We start from the raw sequence: 15,449 nt of genomic DNA on the forward strand, positions 1-15,449 counted from the left end.
ACAGCAACAAAAAACTTACTTCACATACCTGTTTGGCTGTAGGAGGATAAAATGGGAAAGGAATTAATATTTTGCTTTGAGTTCTCCTTTACCATTTCCTTGGATAAGCAGTGCTTGCATCTGTATCTGTGGCAATTCAAGATCTGATCCAGGTGATGATAGGAATAAAACAGGCAGTGGGCTGTGGCTCAGTGGTAGAATACTTGCCTAGAATGTGTGAGGCACTGGGTTCGATTCTTGTCACTGCATGTAAACAAATAGATATGAAAAACAAAACAAAAAAACAGAGCAGCACAGAGCCCTGGTGTTTGTGAGGTGCTGAGATAAGCAGTTGGGGAGCAGCTAACACTGGTAGTTACTTCAGTGCCATCCCATCAGAACCCTCAGGACTGAGGAATTGCAGCCTACTAGTGCTTTCTCCTAATATTGCTTCGACCTAACCTTGGAAATGTAAGTTGTGTGGCAGTGACTGATTATTCTTTTAATGGCTTGGGTTTATCCACCACTCTTATCCCTGAATTCATTGGGAGTAAGCCAGGCTGGGGGCTGGCCTTCTTGCATAGTTAGGAAGGTATTTGAGAAAAAGATTTCAATAGAAGCGATAATACCAGGGCATTGTCCAGGAATTAAAAATTATAATAAACATGCTAGAAGAAATAAGAGAAGATATAATGTGAAATGAGAACTGGAAAACTAAGAACCAGCTAGGCATAATGGTGCTTGCCTATAATTTCAATGACTCAGGAGGCTGAAACAAGAGGATCACAAGTTCAAGGCCATCCTGGGAAACTGAGAGAAACTCTAGTCACAAAATAAAAAATAAAAAGGGCTTGGGATATAGCTCAGTGGTAAACTGCCCTGGGTTCAACCCCTGGTATTAGGGGGAAAAAAAAAAAAGGAAAAAGAAAATATAAGATAGGAGATACGATGAGTAATAGAATGGCTGTGGCTGAGAAATTGAGTTACTGAGAAGACTAGATTGAGCAGATCCTTAAGAATGAAAAAGATAGATGACATAATAAGAAAAAAGTAGTAATGTTAATGTAGATAAAAGAAGTATCAGAAAGAGATACTAGAGAAATAATGGATATAAATTTACTGGAATTAAAATAAGGAGATCACTTGATTCTAAGGACCTATATAAAATCTAAGAAGAAAAGGAAAAGCCAGGTCTCAACCTCAGCAAATCAATGAAATTTAAGATCGGCAAAAATAAATTGGAAAAGATTAAGAGAAGACCATATTGTGAAAACAGAATCAGATTGATGCCAGATTTGTAGTAGTCCTACTGTGTGCAAGAAGACAGTAAAGGAGTATTTTTATGGGGAGAGAGCTTAAAAACCTAAATTTGTACCTCTGCCCAGACTCATTTAAATATAAGAACATAATTAAAATATCCTGTTTGTATAAGGTTCTAGGTCTACCACACACAGGCCAGCACCAAATGAAGTGCATAAAAGATAAGAATCCAGGAGATATTATAAGAGATACATAAAGTTGGATAAATACTGTGGTTGAATTTCTTTTTTAAAGTTAAATTCAAAGAAAGTGAATATATCAGCAGTAATTTGGAATAGGTAATAGCAATATGATGATGGGTTTGACTGGCAAGGAGATCAAGGATGTGGCAGCATGCTGTTAAGTTTTTATCCTAAGGACAGAGGTAGCTGAGAGTTATTAAGAAAGAAGAAATGTTTTTAAAGAAATAGAAAAAAGGCTCATACATATAAACATATTGAAGGACATCAATATTTAATGTAAATGGGCTGAATTTGTCAGTTAAAACAATAGATTGAATTACTGAAGACGTAAAATCTAGAAAGATTCTGCTTCTAAGAAACACCTAAAACATAATAAGGACAAAAAAAGTTGATTACAAGGGATAGAAAAATAATAGGCAAATACTAGCCTTAAAAAAAAACTGGTGAAGTTATAGTATTATCACATAAATAGTCTTTTTTAAAAAGGGTTGTATGTGGTCAAGTGATTAATATACTAAAGTAACATCAAAGTAGATGTTGGGAGTATTGGTAGAATTAACAGGGAGAAATATGTAAATTCATTAATGTTGTATGAGATTTCGACATACTCCTGTTAGTCGTCATTTTATTTATTTTTCTTTTTTGCAGTGCTGGGAATTGAACCCAGGATTTGTGCATGCTAGGCTAGTGATCTACCACTGAGCCACATACCCAGACCTTCCTGTTCTTTTATTTATATACATATATGTATGTTGTAGGTGAACACAATAGCTGTATTTATTTTTATGTGGTGCTGAGTATCAAACCCAGTGCCTCATGTGTGTGAGGTGAGCGCCCTACCACTGAGCCACAACCCCAGCCCCCTTCTTGTTCTTTATTGATGAATCAGTAGACAAAATCCAGGAAGGGAATTAAATATCTGTATAAGACAATTTATAAGCTTGACTTATGGGCTACATATATGAGCTGTGCATCTAACCAGTTTTTCAAATACTACAAAGATGACCACATACTAGACTATAGTGAATACTTCAACATACTTTAGTGACAGTTTGAAAGAATTCGTAGAAAAGAAACTAAGCATTGATTATGAAGTAAAAATAGACAAAATTATTATTAAGAACTGTTGTTAATCAAAATATACCATTAAGAGAGTCAAAATAGAAATTAAAAATTGGGAGATTTGTATGATACTAATAATACTGCAAAAGAAAAATGGACGAAGATCTGAACAGGTATGAGCCAACAGAAAAAATATGTCCATCTAATAAACATACAAAGGAATGTTTTAATTTAAAGGTCAGGTAAATAAGAGCACAGAGTCATATCATTTTGCACTTCTGTGAATCTTGTTATTGCTGGTAAGGAATAATTGTGTAAGTATAAACTGGTGTAGCTACTTCAGAGAATAGTTTGTGGATGTTCACATATCTCATGATCAACATTTTAATTCCTGGCCTAGTATGTGAAAGAGAACTTAAAATTTTTGTAATAGGAGGCCTATATAAGAAATTCCATAGCATGCTACCCAGAGTGAACAAAAATTTGGAAACAACCCAAATACCATCAGTAGGAGGGTGGATGAAGAAATTGGTTTGGTCAGACATTGGAATATTATGTAGCAATTAAGACAAACTTGCCAATTTGAAACTGTGGATGAATCTTAGTAATATTATAAGTGAAATAAAGTACCTGAAGATTACATATAGAAGAAAACCCTTTCCACAGGGTTAACAAAACAAAATGAATACTTTTGTGTGTGTGTGTGTGTGTGTGTGTGTGAGTGAGTGTGTGGTGCTTTTTTTTTTTTTTTTAAGAGTAGAGAGAGAATTTTTTAATATTTATTTTTAGTTTTCGGCGGACACAACATCTTTGTTTGTATGTGGTGCTGAGGATCGAACCCAGGCCGCACGCATACCAGGCGAGCGCACTACTGCTTGAGCCACATCCCCAGCCCCTGTGTGTGGTGCTTACAGTGGTCTTCATTGTAGTCAGTTAAGGTGCTGTCCAGTTTAATTTGTTGATGCTTTAGACATGTGAATACCTTGCCACTAACCACAATTTCCTAAATGTAACCATATATGTTTTTTTCTGTGATTGCAAAATAGTGATTTTCAACTCCAGCAGTGTCTTGATATTTATCAGACAGCACTTGGCATTAATTATACTGAAATCAAGACCCTTTTCCCTTTTCCTCAATTACCTGTTTATTATCAGTATAGATTCATGGATACCTTTGTTGTGGGTTTTCTTTTTTTTTTCAGGAGTTTGTAATTCATTAGTCATGTTGGCTTGAAGCTCAGGCTTTTCCTCATTAGGTCTTTTTCAAACTTCATTAACTGTAACTTATAGTTAAAAATGCATTAATTGAGTGCACACATACATAGCATATAAAAGAAAGTATTTCATGAAAGGCTTTACTATACAGGGTGCACTCTTGATATTTTTCTCTTCTACTTTATTTAGTTATTGACTTTAGTCTGTAGTCACTAAATTTAATTTACGGCCTCTGAGAAATTTAATGTCACTTCTATATGTTTTGCTGTCATTTAGAAGTGATCTGTGATTTCTTTGGAGATGTCTGGTTTTTGCTTTTTTTAAATTATTATTATTTTCTTTTGGGGGTACTGGGGATTGAACTCAGGTGCACTTGACTATTGAGCCACATTCTCAGCCCTATTTTGTATTTTACTTAGAGACAGGGTCTCACTGAGTTGCTTAGTGCCTCACTAAATTGCTGAGGTTGGCTTTGAACTCAGGATCCTCCTGCTTCAGTCTCCCAAGCCACTGGGATTATAGACATGTGCCACTTGCCTGGCTCTTCGCCTTTTTAAACTTTCTATTATGGAGAAGTTCAAACATACAAAAAGGGAATGGCACAGTGAAATCTCCCATTTATCAGTCAGTAAGCTTTATCAATTACCAATATGTACTCAACATTTTACTCTGCTTTGGATCAGTTTAAAACAGATCTTGGACATCAAAGCAATTTATCCACAAGATAGTTCAGTATATGTTTCTAAAAATTAAGAACTTTGTAAAAAAAATGCCATTTTCACATATACTGTTTTTTTAATACTGTATTTCCTGTCGGTGTTTAAATGATTGGAAATGATTGTCTCATAAGTGGCTTGTTAAGTCTGTTAAGTTTAGTTTGTTCGGGATCAGACAAGATCTATATTTTGTCTTAATTAGTATCTTAAAATGTAGAGAAAGTCCAATTTTCTTATCTAAGCTGTTGCTGTACATAGGTAGACCTTTGTTGAATGAAGTCATAAACATACTCTTGTTTCTGCATTTAGGTTCGGCGTTGGGCTATCCTGACTGCAAGAAACTTAGGAAAAGTGGACAGAGATGATTATTATGACTTACAGGAGGTTTTAACTTGCCTCTTCAAAGTCATAGAGTTGGGGCTTTTAGAAAATCCAGACATCTATACTTCTTCTGTTCTCGAAAAGGGTAAACTGATTCTTCTGCCTTCACACATGTATGATACAACCAACTACAAAAACTATTGGTTAGGTGAGTATTGTTTCTACACCAATAATTATTCTTCCTGAGTGTCCTGAACAGGAAGTAATCTCTTGGTTATCTGGTCCAAATTTCAAAATTCAGGATTTCATTGTTCCTAGTTCCTGTTCTGTTATTTAATTGACTTAAACATTATGTGTATTATTAAACATTACTTATCCTAGATACCTGTGGAAGAGGTATATTTTCAAGCACTGGCAAATGAATCTCTTGTTTAAAGCAATATTAGAACAACAAAGTATAAGTTAAATAGTTAATTTTTTTGGTGGGGGGTGCCAGCGATTGAACTCGAGGACACTTGACCCCTGAGCCTCATCCCAGCCTTATTTAGTATTTTATTTAGAGACAGTGTCTTACTGAGTTGCTTAGTGCCTCCCTTTTGCTGAGGCTGGCTTTGAATTCAGGATCTTCCTGCCTCAGCCTCCTGAGCCACTGGGGTTACAGGTGTGTCACTGCACCTGATAGTGGTTGACTTTAAATAGGGTTTGATCATTAACAACTCTTTTGCAATGTGTAAAATATTTGCTAGTTTAAAGAAACATGAATATTATTTACAAGTTTGGTACTGAGTCAAAGTGGTTCTTCCCCATTTCATCAATTCCAGGTCCTAAGGTCATGTACTATAAATGGCATTAATTTTTCTTCCTTAGTGATTTATGAAGTTGGTACATTTAAAAATCGAAGGCATCTTAGACTTGATGAAATACAGGTTACATGGTAGTCATCTTAGACTGTTCTTTAACCAAGCCTGTCTCATTCTGCCCTTTTACCCTTGAAACAGTTTAGGTTCTATTACTTGGGAACCGCTGTACTCAAATATCTTAGACTTATATATATTTGGGGAATGGGGTTCTTTTTGGTTCATCTTTCTCCCCCTTTTGCCAGCAAAACCAGAAAAGGCATTAGAATAGTGTTATTTCATCACTTCAAGAACACTGTGAATGATCTTACAGGTATTTGCATGTTGCTGACCATTCTTGAAGAGCAAGCCATGGACTCACTGTTATTGGGCTCAGACAAGCAAAATGACTTTATGCAGTCAATCCTTCACACCATGGAGAGGCAATCAGATGGTAACACATTTCCCTTGCTAACTGCTTTTGAGTCTTGTGATGATGCACTTCTAAAATGCTAGTGTCAATAGAAGGAGTGGGGTGTGATATTGTGGGGAGAAAAGAAACTAATTTATTGTTTATGGTTTACATCACAGAGACAGATTTTTGAACCGGAAAGGACCTTTAGAGTAAAATTTAAGTACCTTCCTTTTACTATGGAAGAAGTGACTGAAACTCAAAGTGGTTTAACTTCCACATTGAAGCAGTTAGTGCTGGAATGAGCCCTGGAATCCCTGGGCCTTACACAGGTGTGGTAACTAACACTGGGCAGAGCCTCACTTTGCCCACAGTCTTTACCTGCTTGTTCATTTTACCAGTCACATGTGTTGTTTTTTGTTTGTTTGTTTGGTACTGGGGATTGAACTCAGCACTCAACCTGAGACACATCCCAGCCCTATTTTGCTTTTTATCTGACACAGGGTCTCACTGAGTTATTTAGTGCCTGGCTTTTGCTGAGGCTGGCTTTGAACTCATGATCTTCCTGCTTCAGCCTCCTGAGCCACTGGGATTACAGGCGTGTACCACCACACCTGGCTCACATGTGCTTAGTGAAATTTAAATTAATTAAAATTAAAAATCCACCTTTTTAGTCCCACTAGCCATATTCCAATACTCAGTCACCACCAATGTGTGGGGATTCAGTGTAAGTGTAGATATGAAGCATTTCCCATCATCAGAAGATGTTCTTGGACAGTGTTGATCTTAGATGGTTTTTAAAAAAAGATCCTAAAATTTGTCATGGTATTTATTAGACCACACTCTTGCTGTTGCTTGAATTAAGCTGATAACAGAGTGCTTCTACTATTTATGAAGGAATGAATCAACAAAACATACCAGATTCTATGCCAGCATAATGAACATATTTTCCCACCTTTCACTTTTCTGCAAACAGCTTGACTGGATATGAGCTCACTGGTTGGAGATTTTAAAAGAAATATGTTTTATTTTATTCATAGCATGTCTTTTCCTGATATATTATTCCTGATTAGGGTGATTACTGATTCATTTGCCAGCAGTTGCTTCATAAATTGTTCACTTTTCCTGTGCATATCTGCACATATAATTTTGTCCTTTCTGTTAATCCAGCTCATCTACCTTCTTCAAAATGTGAGTCACCTTTCTTAAGAAATCTTTTATAACTGTCTTCACCTAACTACTTTTTTTTCTTATATGAGAGCTTATTAAACGAGGCAGCATCAGTTATTGTGAGGGATACAAAATGCCTAAGAAGAGCTGCACAAATAACTGATAAAAAAGCAGAGGGGGTATGTGTCAGTGAGAGAGAGAGAGAGACAAACAGGGAATAAACCCAGGGAGTTGTGAATTTTGGGCAAGTGTTCTGTCACTGAACTACATCCTGGCCCTTTTTATATTTTGAGACAGGATGTTGCTGAGCAGCCCAAGCTGGCCTTGAACTTGGCAGTCTTCCTGCTTCAGCCTCCCAAGCACCTGGGATTACAGGTGTTCACCTCCATGTCCAGCAAAAATAAATAAATAAATAAAAAGCAGAGTTTTAGGAAGTCTAAGGGAAATACAGCTATACATTCAAGGGTGACTAAATATTGTCAATAACAGGGTCTTTGGCCCAGAAGAGTTCTTTCTGTAGGAAATGAAATGGCTGAGCAATATTTAATAAAGAAAGAGGCATTTAAGCTGGACAGTTGGATAGAATTTTGATAGATGGTGCTTATTTGGGAAAAAGCTAGTGATTTTTTTTTAGTGTGAGATTGTGGGAATATGAAAACAATAGAGCAATATCTTACAAGTTCTTGACTTAGAATTTTCTTTGAAGACATAAGGAGCCATTGAAGGTCTTTAAGTAGGGCAGTATCTTGCCCACTGTACTTCTAATAGAGGAGGGAAAGTACTGGAAGTAAGAATTGAGGAGCAACAGGGGTTTCTACAAAATGAAAGGAAAGAAGAAATTTGTCTCTAGGTTGGCAGTTGACTAGTCAGGGGACCCATGAGTTACAGGGCTATGTTGAAATACGGATGAACGGAGGGGTATATATCTTTGCTCTACCTCATCGGTGAAAGGATTCAGTCCTTCCTACCAGCTGTGCCATATAAAAATTCAGAACTATATTGAAGCAGAATTTCTTGTATTATGGGCCTCATTTTGATCTGTAAATAACAAGTTTCTCCTTCCCCTTTTTACCCGTTCTTTGTTTCTGTTATTTAGTAGAGAGTGGGAGTATAAAGTTCCAGGAATGGGGTGAGAAGTTGATTAGGAAGTATTGTCAGGTGTAGCAAACAAGGTAAAAAGGTTTTGTTTATCTAGACTGTTTTATTGCCTATTAAGCAATTGTTCCCCTAAAAAAAATTTTTTTTAGAGGTTATAGTAGTTATTTGATAAAATTTTGAAAATTTGCTAACTTTGTAAAAATCTGTCTCTTAAGAGTTGGTATGACCTTAAATTATTTGCTACTTTGCTTTTAGTTTTGTTACTAGCTGGGTAAAGAATGCTTAATTCTCAATACATTTTAGTCTATTTTTCTAATTGTTTTGTAATTTTGAAATTGCTACATTGTATTTCAGATGATAGTGTGGATCCTTTCTGGCCAGCCTTACACTGTTTCATGGTGATCCTGGATCGCCTTGGTTCTAAGGTTTGGGGTCAACTTATTGATCCTATTGAGGCATTTCAAACCATTATCAACAACGTGAGCTATAATAGGGAGATCAAAAATATACGGAACAGCTCTATAAGGTTAGTTAATGTCAGGAATTCTGTTGCAGTTGACTCAACAAGGGTTTTTTTTTGTTTGTTTGTTTTTGTTCCCCTGCTTCATTTCAGTAATTTTTTATTTGTTCATATTTAAGGACCAAGTTAGAACCGGAGTCATATTTGGATGATATGGTGACTTGCAGCCAGATTGTATACAATTATAATCCCGAAAAGGCCAAAAAGGTATAAAACGATTTGAAAATTCAGATTCTATTATATAGTGATTTACATAATTAGTTGCATGATGGTTTTATGATAAATACCTGTTCTGCATTAGGTGCTACCAAAGGCCTGGTAATGGAGCCAGGTGAATTGTGCTTGGGAAGATGAACTTGTTACATTAGTGTGCATACTTTGGAATTAGACAGAAGTTTTTTGGGCTGGGGGAAAGGGGCATGACTAATAATCAGAGCCAGCTAATGAAAAGGGCACAGCATGGAAGGGGGTAGACTTGCACTAATGAAGCTTTAGTGTCAGTGTTCAACTTATATTTTCAATTTTTGTGGGGATGTATATGTTGATATATAGTAAACAAAAATAGGAAAGTTTAGGGATGCACACACACACACATTTTTTTTTTTAAACAATTTGGGGTTAAACCTATTACTGTACTTATTTACCTGAATGTATTTTTCTTGTTTTAGGATTCAGGGTGGAGATCAGCCATTTGTCCAGATTATTGTCCTAATATGTATGAAGAAATGGAAACATTAGCCAATGTACTTCAGTCAGACATTGGTCAAGACATGCGTGTCCATAACAGCACATTTCTGTGGTTCATACCTTTTGTTCAGTCCCTCATGGATCTTAAGGACTTGGGTGTGGCGTACATAGTAGAGGTTATTCATCATCTGTACTCTGAAGTTAAAGATGTCCTCAACCAAACAGATGCTGTATGTGACAAAGTCACTGAATTTTTTCTTCTAATTTTGGTGTCAGTAATTGAACTGCACAGAAATAAAAAGTGTTTGCATTTGCTGTGGGTTAGCTCCCAGCAGTGGGTGGAAGCTGTTGTAAAATGTGCCAAGCTCCCTACCACTGCATTTGCACGGAGTACAGAGAAATCATCTGGAAATTGCTCCAAAGGAACAGCAATAATATCATCACTGTCATTGCATTCAATGCCATCTAACTCTGTACAGCTTGCTTGTGTGCAGCTGATCAGGAGTCTCCTGAAAGAAGGGTACCAGCTTGGGCAACAGACTCTTTGTAAGCGGTTCTGGGATAAGCTTAACTTATTCCTTCGAGGAAATGTGTCTCTAGGTTGGCAGTTGACTAGTCAGGAGACCCATGAGTTACAAACGTGTTTAAAACAAATTATTAGAAACATAAAAGTCAAAGTACCTCAGTGTAGCACTTTTGTGGATCTGACTCCATGTAAGACTCCACCTACATCTTTTAAAGAAGAAAGTGAACAGATAGAGAAGTCTAAGAAAGACATGCTTTGTCTTGAAAATTCCAGCCCAACATTTTCTAAAGAACCAATGAAAATTGACGCACATCAAGTGCAAGAGAGCATAATGATTAAAGCAAGTAGTACTGTGGAAGAAGATGGTAACGAGCAGAATTACATGAAGGACTTGAATGTGGAAGACCATCCCTCAGCTGAGTCACGCTTACAGCAGTGTAGTAAAAGCCTGTTTGCTGAAAGAGCTCCAAACCAAGGTAAAGCGAGCAGAGGGGTACAGAAGTCTGTGAAGGAAAGCTCTCATACGCCCCAGAGCTGTCCTTCAAGAAGTGGTCCAGACAAGGGCTGTGGCCGGGGAATCATCAAATCAACACGTTCACTGACTGATTCCTGCACTGATTGTCTGGCAAAAGTAACCACATCAAGTGAGGATTTCTCTTTAAAGGATGATGCTCTTGGTAAAACCTCAAAACCAAAATCTAAGGCACAGAAAGATGAAATCTGTGCAAAGTTATCACATGTTATAAAGAAGCAACACAGGAAAAGTACTTCGATCAGTGATGCTATCAGTTTAGGGGAAAATCTGACTGCATCTAATATGGAGACTTTCTATGTAAGAAAAGATGCAGGAGTTCAGAAAGGGGATGGCTTCACACATGACCCATCTTTAAACCCTAATGGTATTCCAGATGGTGAAAATGGAGAACAAAAATCTCAAAACAGTTTATCACTGAAAAAGAAACACTTAAAGAGTGAAGAGTTGGATATGTTCTCTTACAAAAATAATTGCAAAGTACAGGATTGTTATGCTGATGATAAAGATTTGGTTTCATTTACAGAAATTACCAATACTTTGGTGAAGAAAACATCTCCCTTTAAAGATCCTGTGACTATACTGAAATCAAGAAATAAGGATGTGAATAAGAGTGTGGGTCTGATTTCCTCTAACTTGGTAAGAGAGCAGGCCCCTGGCATCAGTCCTAAGTCTGATACCTTAACAGATTCTCAAGTGGATAGAGACCTCCACAAATTGTCTTTAATAGCTCAAGCCAGTGTTATTAAGTTTCCATCAGATTCAACTCTAAAAAGTACATCCCAGCTGCAGAGAAGAGTAAAGGATGATAAAAGGTGTTTCACAGCTAACCAAAATAATGTTGTGGATACCTGCCATGGACAAATTATTGTTATTTCAGATTCTGATGATGATGATGATGAGACAATTCTTGGGTTTGAAAAACACATTGAACAGGGCAAAGTATCTATTGAGAAAGAATCTCTGGCACAGCATGATTCAATAGTTACTACTACTGTGGAAAAGAAACTTATAAAGGAAGAAAAGACAAACTCCCTTTTGCACTTTGAGGAATCTGATTCTCAGTTTTTTGAGTTTGAAAGTCCATCTGAAGTGTTTTCAGTTTGGGAAGATCATAAAGTGGACAAGAATTCAGTTCAAGAGACTGAAAAAAGTTCCTGTGTGACTCATGTAGCCGACAGCACCAATAATTGGGGCTATGGTACAGAGTATGCATCTGAAGAGGCGGTGTGCAGGGTCGTGGAGAGTGTCGAGGAGCACCCAGAGCCTCACAGCAGCAGTGCTTCCATGGAGGATCTTCGTGAAATCCAAGTTAAAAAGCCTAAGAGGAAACGATTTGAAAAACCTGTGTTTGAAGATCCACTCAGGCCTTCATCTTCTGTCCAAAATGAGGACCATTCTGATGTTCTTAATAAGAGAGAGCTTACTGAAAATGACTTACAGAGTACAGACGTGAGGACTGTAACTCCCAGTTCAAGTGTTCAGAGGGCCACGGCGGTTTCAGTAAAAAAGTCTCCAAAGCTTCGGACTTACTCAAAACCCATTAGGAGAGTCCCAGTTTCTAAAACTAAGAAAACACATTCAGATCCCAAAAAAGGGCAGAATAAGAGTTCACATTACCTAAGTTGTAGGACGACTCCTGCTGTAGTTCCACCAAAGAAATTTCGCCAGTGTCCTGAACCAACTTCCACAGTTGAGAAGCTTGGTTTGAAGAAAGCTCCTCGGAAGGCCTTTGAGTTGTCCCAGCGATCTTTAGAATATTTAGTTCAGTTACGCGATCATGGCAAAACTGTCGGAGTAGTAGACACCCAAAAAAAGACCAAGTTAATTTCTCCTCAGACTCTTTCTGTTAAAAATAATAAGAAACTGCTGACAAGTCAGGATCTTCATTCACCAAGGCAGGCACGACCTAAGTCACAACAAAATAGACAAGAACTTTTTGGTTACGGAAGTGCAGATGCTCCAAGGGCAGGGACACGTAGAACACATAATTCTGACATACTTGCACCTGAGTCTGAGAGGTCAGATTATAAAAGCAGTGATGCACTTGCCAGTGGTGATGAAAAGCAGTTAATAAAAGACTTTCCTTCAGAACCAGAGACCAAAACAGCAAAGTACACATCTCAGGTAACTGAGGGTGCTTGTGTTTTGAACCAGTGTGATTCTGGAGGGTTGAATGGAAGACTGCCAGCCAACGAAGGAGTGGTCTCTACTTTAGAAACCCCTTTAGCTGGAGGTGATTTTGCAGCACACCGTGTTGCAGCACACACAGAGATGGCAGCTCTGAAAGAAGTGGATCCTGAGTACAACAGCGATGCAGAGGATGACAACTTATTTTTAACACAGCATGATCCCGAAGATATGGATTTATGTTCACAAATGGAGTATGGTAATGATAAGCTCATTGAATTGGTTCATGGAAAAGATACAGTTCAGGTAGAAGAAAATTCTGTGAGTCGGCCTCAGTTGGAATCTTTGAGTGTCACAAAGTGTAAGTTCAAAGATGGTATCGAAACCACGAAAAGCCAGGGTGAATGCTGCTCAGGACCCTCTGAAATCAAAGCAGATGAAGATGTGTTTCGGAAGCCTGGCTTGCCTCTTTCTGCAGCCAAACCTTTAAGACCTTCTACCACCAAGGTTTTTAGTTCAAAGAGTACTTCACGCATTGCCAATCTTTCCAAGTCTTTGGAAAATACTTCACTTCCATCAGCTCTAAAAAATAAATCAAATGGGGTACAGTCTATTCTGAAAGTACCACAGCCTGCTTCCCTGGTACCTCAGAAGCCAGCAGGTGATGGGAATAGTTTGTGCAATGTGCTTCATTCTCAGGCTCCAAATAATTCCAGCAAGCAAGGCTACAAGCTTCCATTTGGTGAAAGCAAATCTTTTTCAGTTTCTTCTCCAGTAAATATTCTCTTGTCATCACAGTCTATCTCCGACACCTTTGTTAAAGAGGTCTTAAAATGGAAATATGAAATGTTTTTGAACTTTGATCAGTGTGGGCCCCCAGCAAGTCTTTGTCAGTCCATCTCAAGATCTGTGCCTGTCCGATTTCAAGATTGTGGAGAGTATTTTAATGTTTTTTTACCTTTGATGATATTGAATACTTTTGAAACAGTAAGTATGCTTTTGTCATTTGCCTCTCCTTTTCAAGTTGCTTTCCTGCTGAGTCATAATTAGAGGACAATCTAGGGACCTGTTTGATTCCGTGTTGCTGTTAGATTTCATGTTGAACAGATGTTTGTACCAGCCACAGTTCCAGATGCTGATGGTACTGTTAACCTTTGACCCCTGCAGTTACAGACCCAGTTCTTGCACTGATGGGCGAGTCTGGAGGTAGCCTAGGGGAGAGCTGACCCATGCAGAGTTTATGCAGGACATAAGGGGAAGTGCCGATGCACAAGGAGAGAGTCTTCCGGCTGCATTTGTTTTTATTTTTGGCTTTGTTTTTTGGGGGGAGGTGGGTAGGAACCAGGGCACTCACCCATGAGCCACATCCCCAGACCTGTTTTGTATTTTATCTAGAGACAGGGTCTCACTGAGTTGCTTAGCGCCTTGCCATTGCTGAGGCTGGCTTTGAATTTGCTCCTGTCTCAGCCTCCTAACTGTCTGGGATCACAGGCATGCGCCACCGCACCTAGCTATGGCAGTCTTTCTTACGCCTCCTCAGCCCCAGCATCCTGTTGTGGTTCTTTTCTTCCTCAGCTTCTTGACTAGGGTTGCCAAGTAAAATACAATGTTCCCGGTTAAATTTGAACCTCAGAGCTAGGTATGGGTGGTACAGACCTAGAGTTGGAGGCCAGCCTGGCCAAAATAGTTAGATCCTGTCTTAAGAAAGAAAAAAAAAAAACTGAACCTCAGAACTACATTTTGAGGGACTTATGTCTCTCTCTCTGTGTGTGTGTGTGTGTGTGTGTGTGTGTGTGTGTGTGATTTTCAAGGCAAAAAAGGAGTTGGGAGTAAATTTTTTTATTTTTCATGTTTCTTTGGAAAAAACAAGACCTGGGTGTTCATTAAGTTTCTTAAAAGTACATACAAGAATTTTGAGGTAATGTTCATGAATTTATTCACTTACTTGATATTTAGATGCCCATTATGTGCCACACACATTTATAGGCCTGGGAGGGAAAGTGGTCTCTGCCCTCTATAAGATACTATTTCATGTTGGGATAAGCGTTCCAGTGTGACCTAGAACAAAGAAAGCAGTGTGCTTTAAGATAGCAGGTTAGAAAGCCTCTGTGAGCAGATGGTGTTTACACAGAGACCAAAGGATCAGAAGGAGCCAGCTGCAGGAGTTGTAGCAAGTTGTAGGAGTGCAGGTGCTGGTAGCAAGCGGGTTGGTGTGTTGGAGGAAAGGACCTGTGTTGAACAAGGGCCGGTGCTGGAAGAGGGTGTTCAGGGCATTGTTAATACTTGGCAAGATAAATGGCTTTTGTAAAAAAAGAAAGTAGATACCAAGGAGGGATCAGAAACCCAGGAGCTCACCTCAGTGGTAAACAAGTGTGTCTCAAGGTGTACAGGCAGCATTTGACAGGATAGTTGCAGGTGTGAACAGCGCTCCACCTGGTGTTCAATAATACAGTTCACTGAGATGAAGAAAAACAGCAGTGAATAATTGGAAGACACACTTCTGACCATTTCTAGATGGTCTACATAGAAATCCCAATAAAATCAATAGTTGAGCACAAGATTGATGTGTAAAAAGATTAGTGCCCCTTTATGGCTCCAGTAAGCAGTTAGAAAATATGGAAGAAAACATCATACACAATAGTAACCGAAGCTGCAGACCTGTTAGGAATTATCCTAATAGTAAATACACAAGCCATTTATGGAGAACACTTTAAGTCTCTGATTTTGAAAATCATAATGGAAG

The 15,449-nt window shown here is 38.2% G+C and overlaps 1 protein-coding gene across 6 annotated transcripts in view; it reads left to right on the forward strand.

The window, feature by feature from the left end:
- Positions 1 to 15,449, forward strand: part of SETX (senataxin) — an 84,861-nt gene that overhangs the window by 19,172 nt on the left and 50,240 nt on the right. For all 6 annotated transcript variants that reach the window (XM_081279654.1, XM_081279649.1, XM_081279650.1 and 3 more), the window contains 5 exons: positions 4,784 to 5,003; positions 5,966 to 6,085; positions 8,666 to 8,837; positions 8,951 to 9,038; positions 9,500 to 13,693. In XM_081279654.1, the coding sequence (XP_081135780.1) occupies positions 4,784 to 5,003; positions 5,966 to 6,085; positions 8,666 to 8,837; positions 8,951 to 9,038; positions 9,500 to 13,693 (4,794 nt within the window). The remainder of the gene's footprint in view (positions 1 to 4,783; positions 5,004 to 5,965; positions 6,086 to 8,665; positions 8,838 to 8,950; positions 9,039 to 9,499; positions 13,694 to 15,449) is intronic.

Source organism: Spermophilus citellus (assembly GCF_964194105.1).
Source record: "Spermophilus citellus genome assembly, chromosome: 2".
Classification (NCBI taxonomy): Eukaryota; Metazoa; Chordata; class Mammalia; order Rodentia; family Sciuridae; genus Spermophilus; species Spermophilus citellus.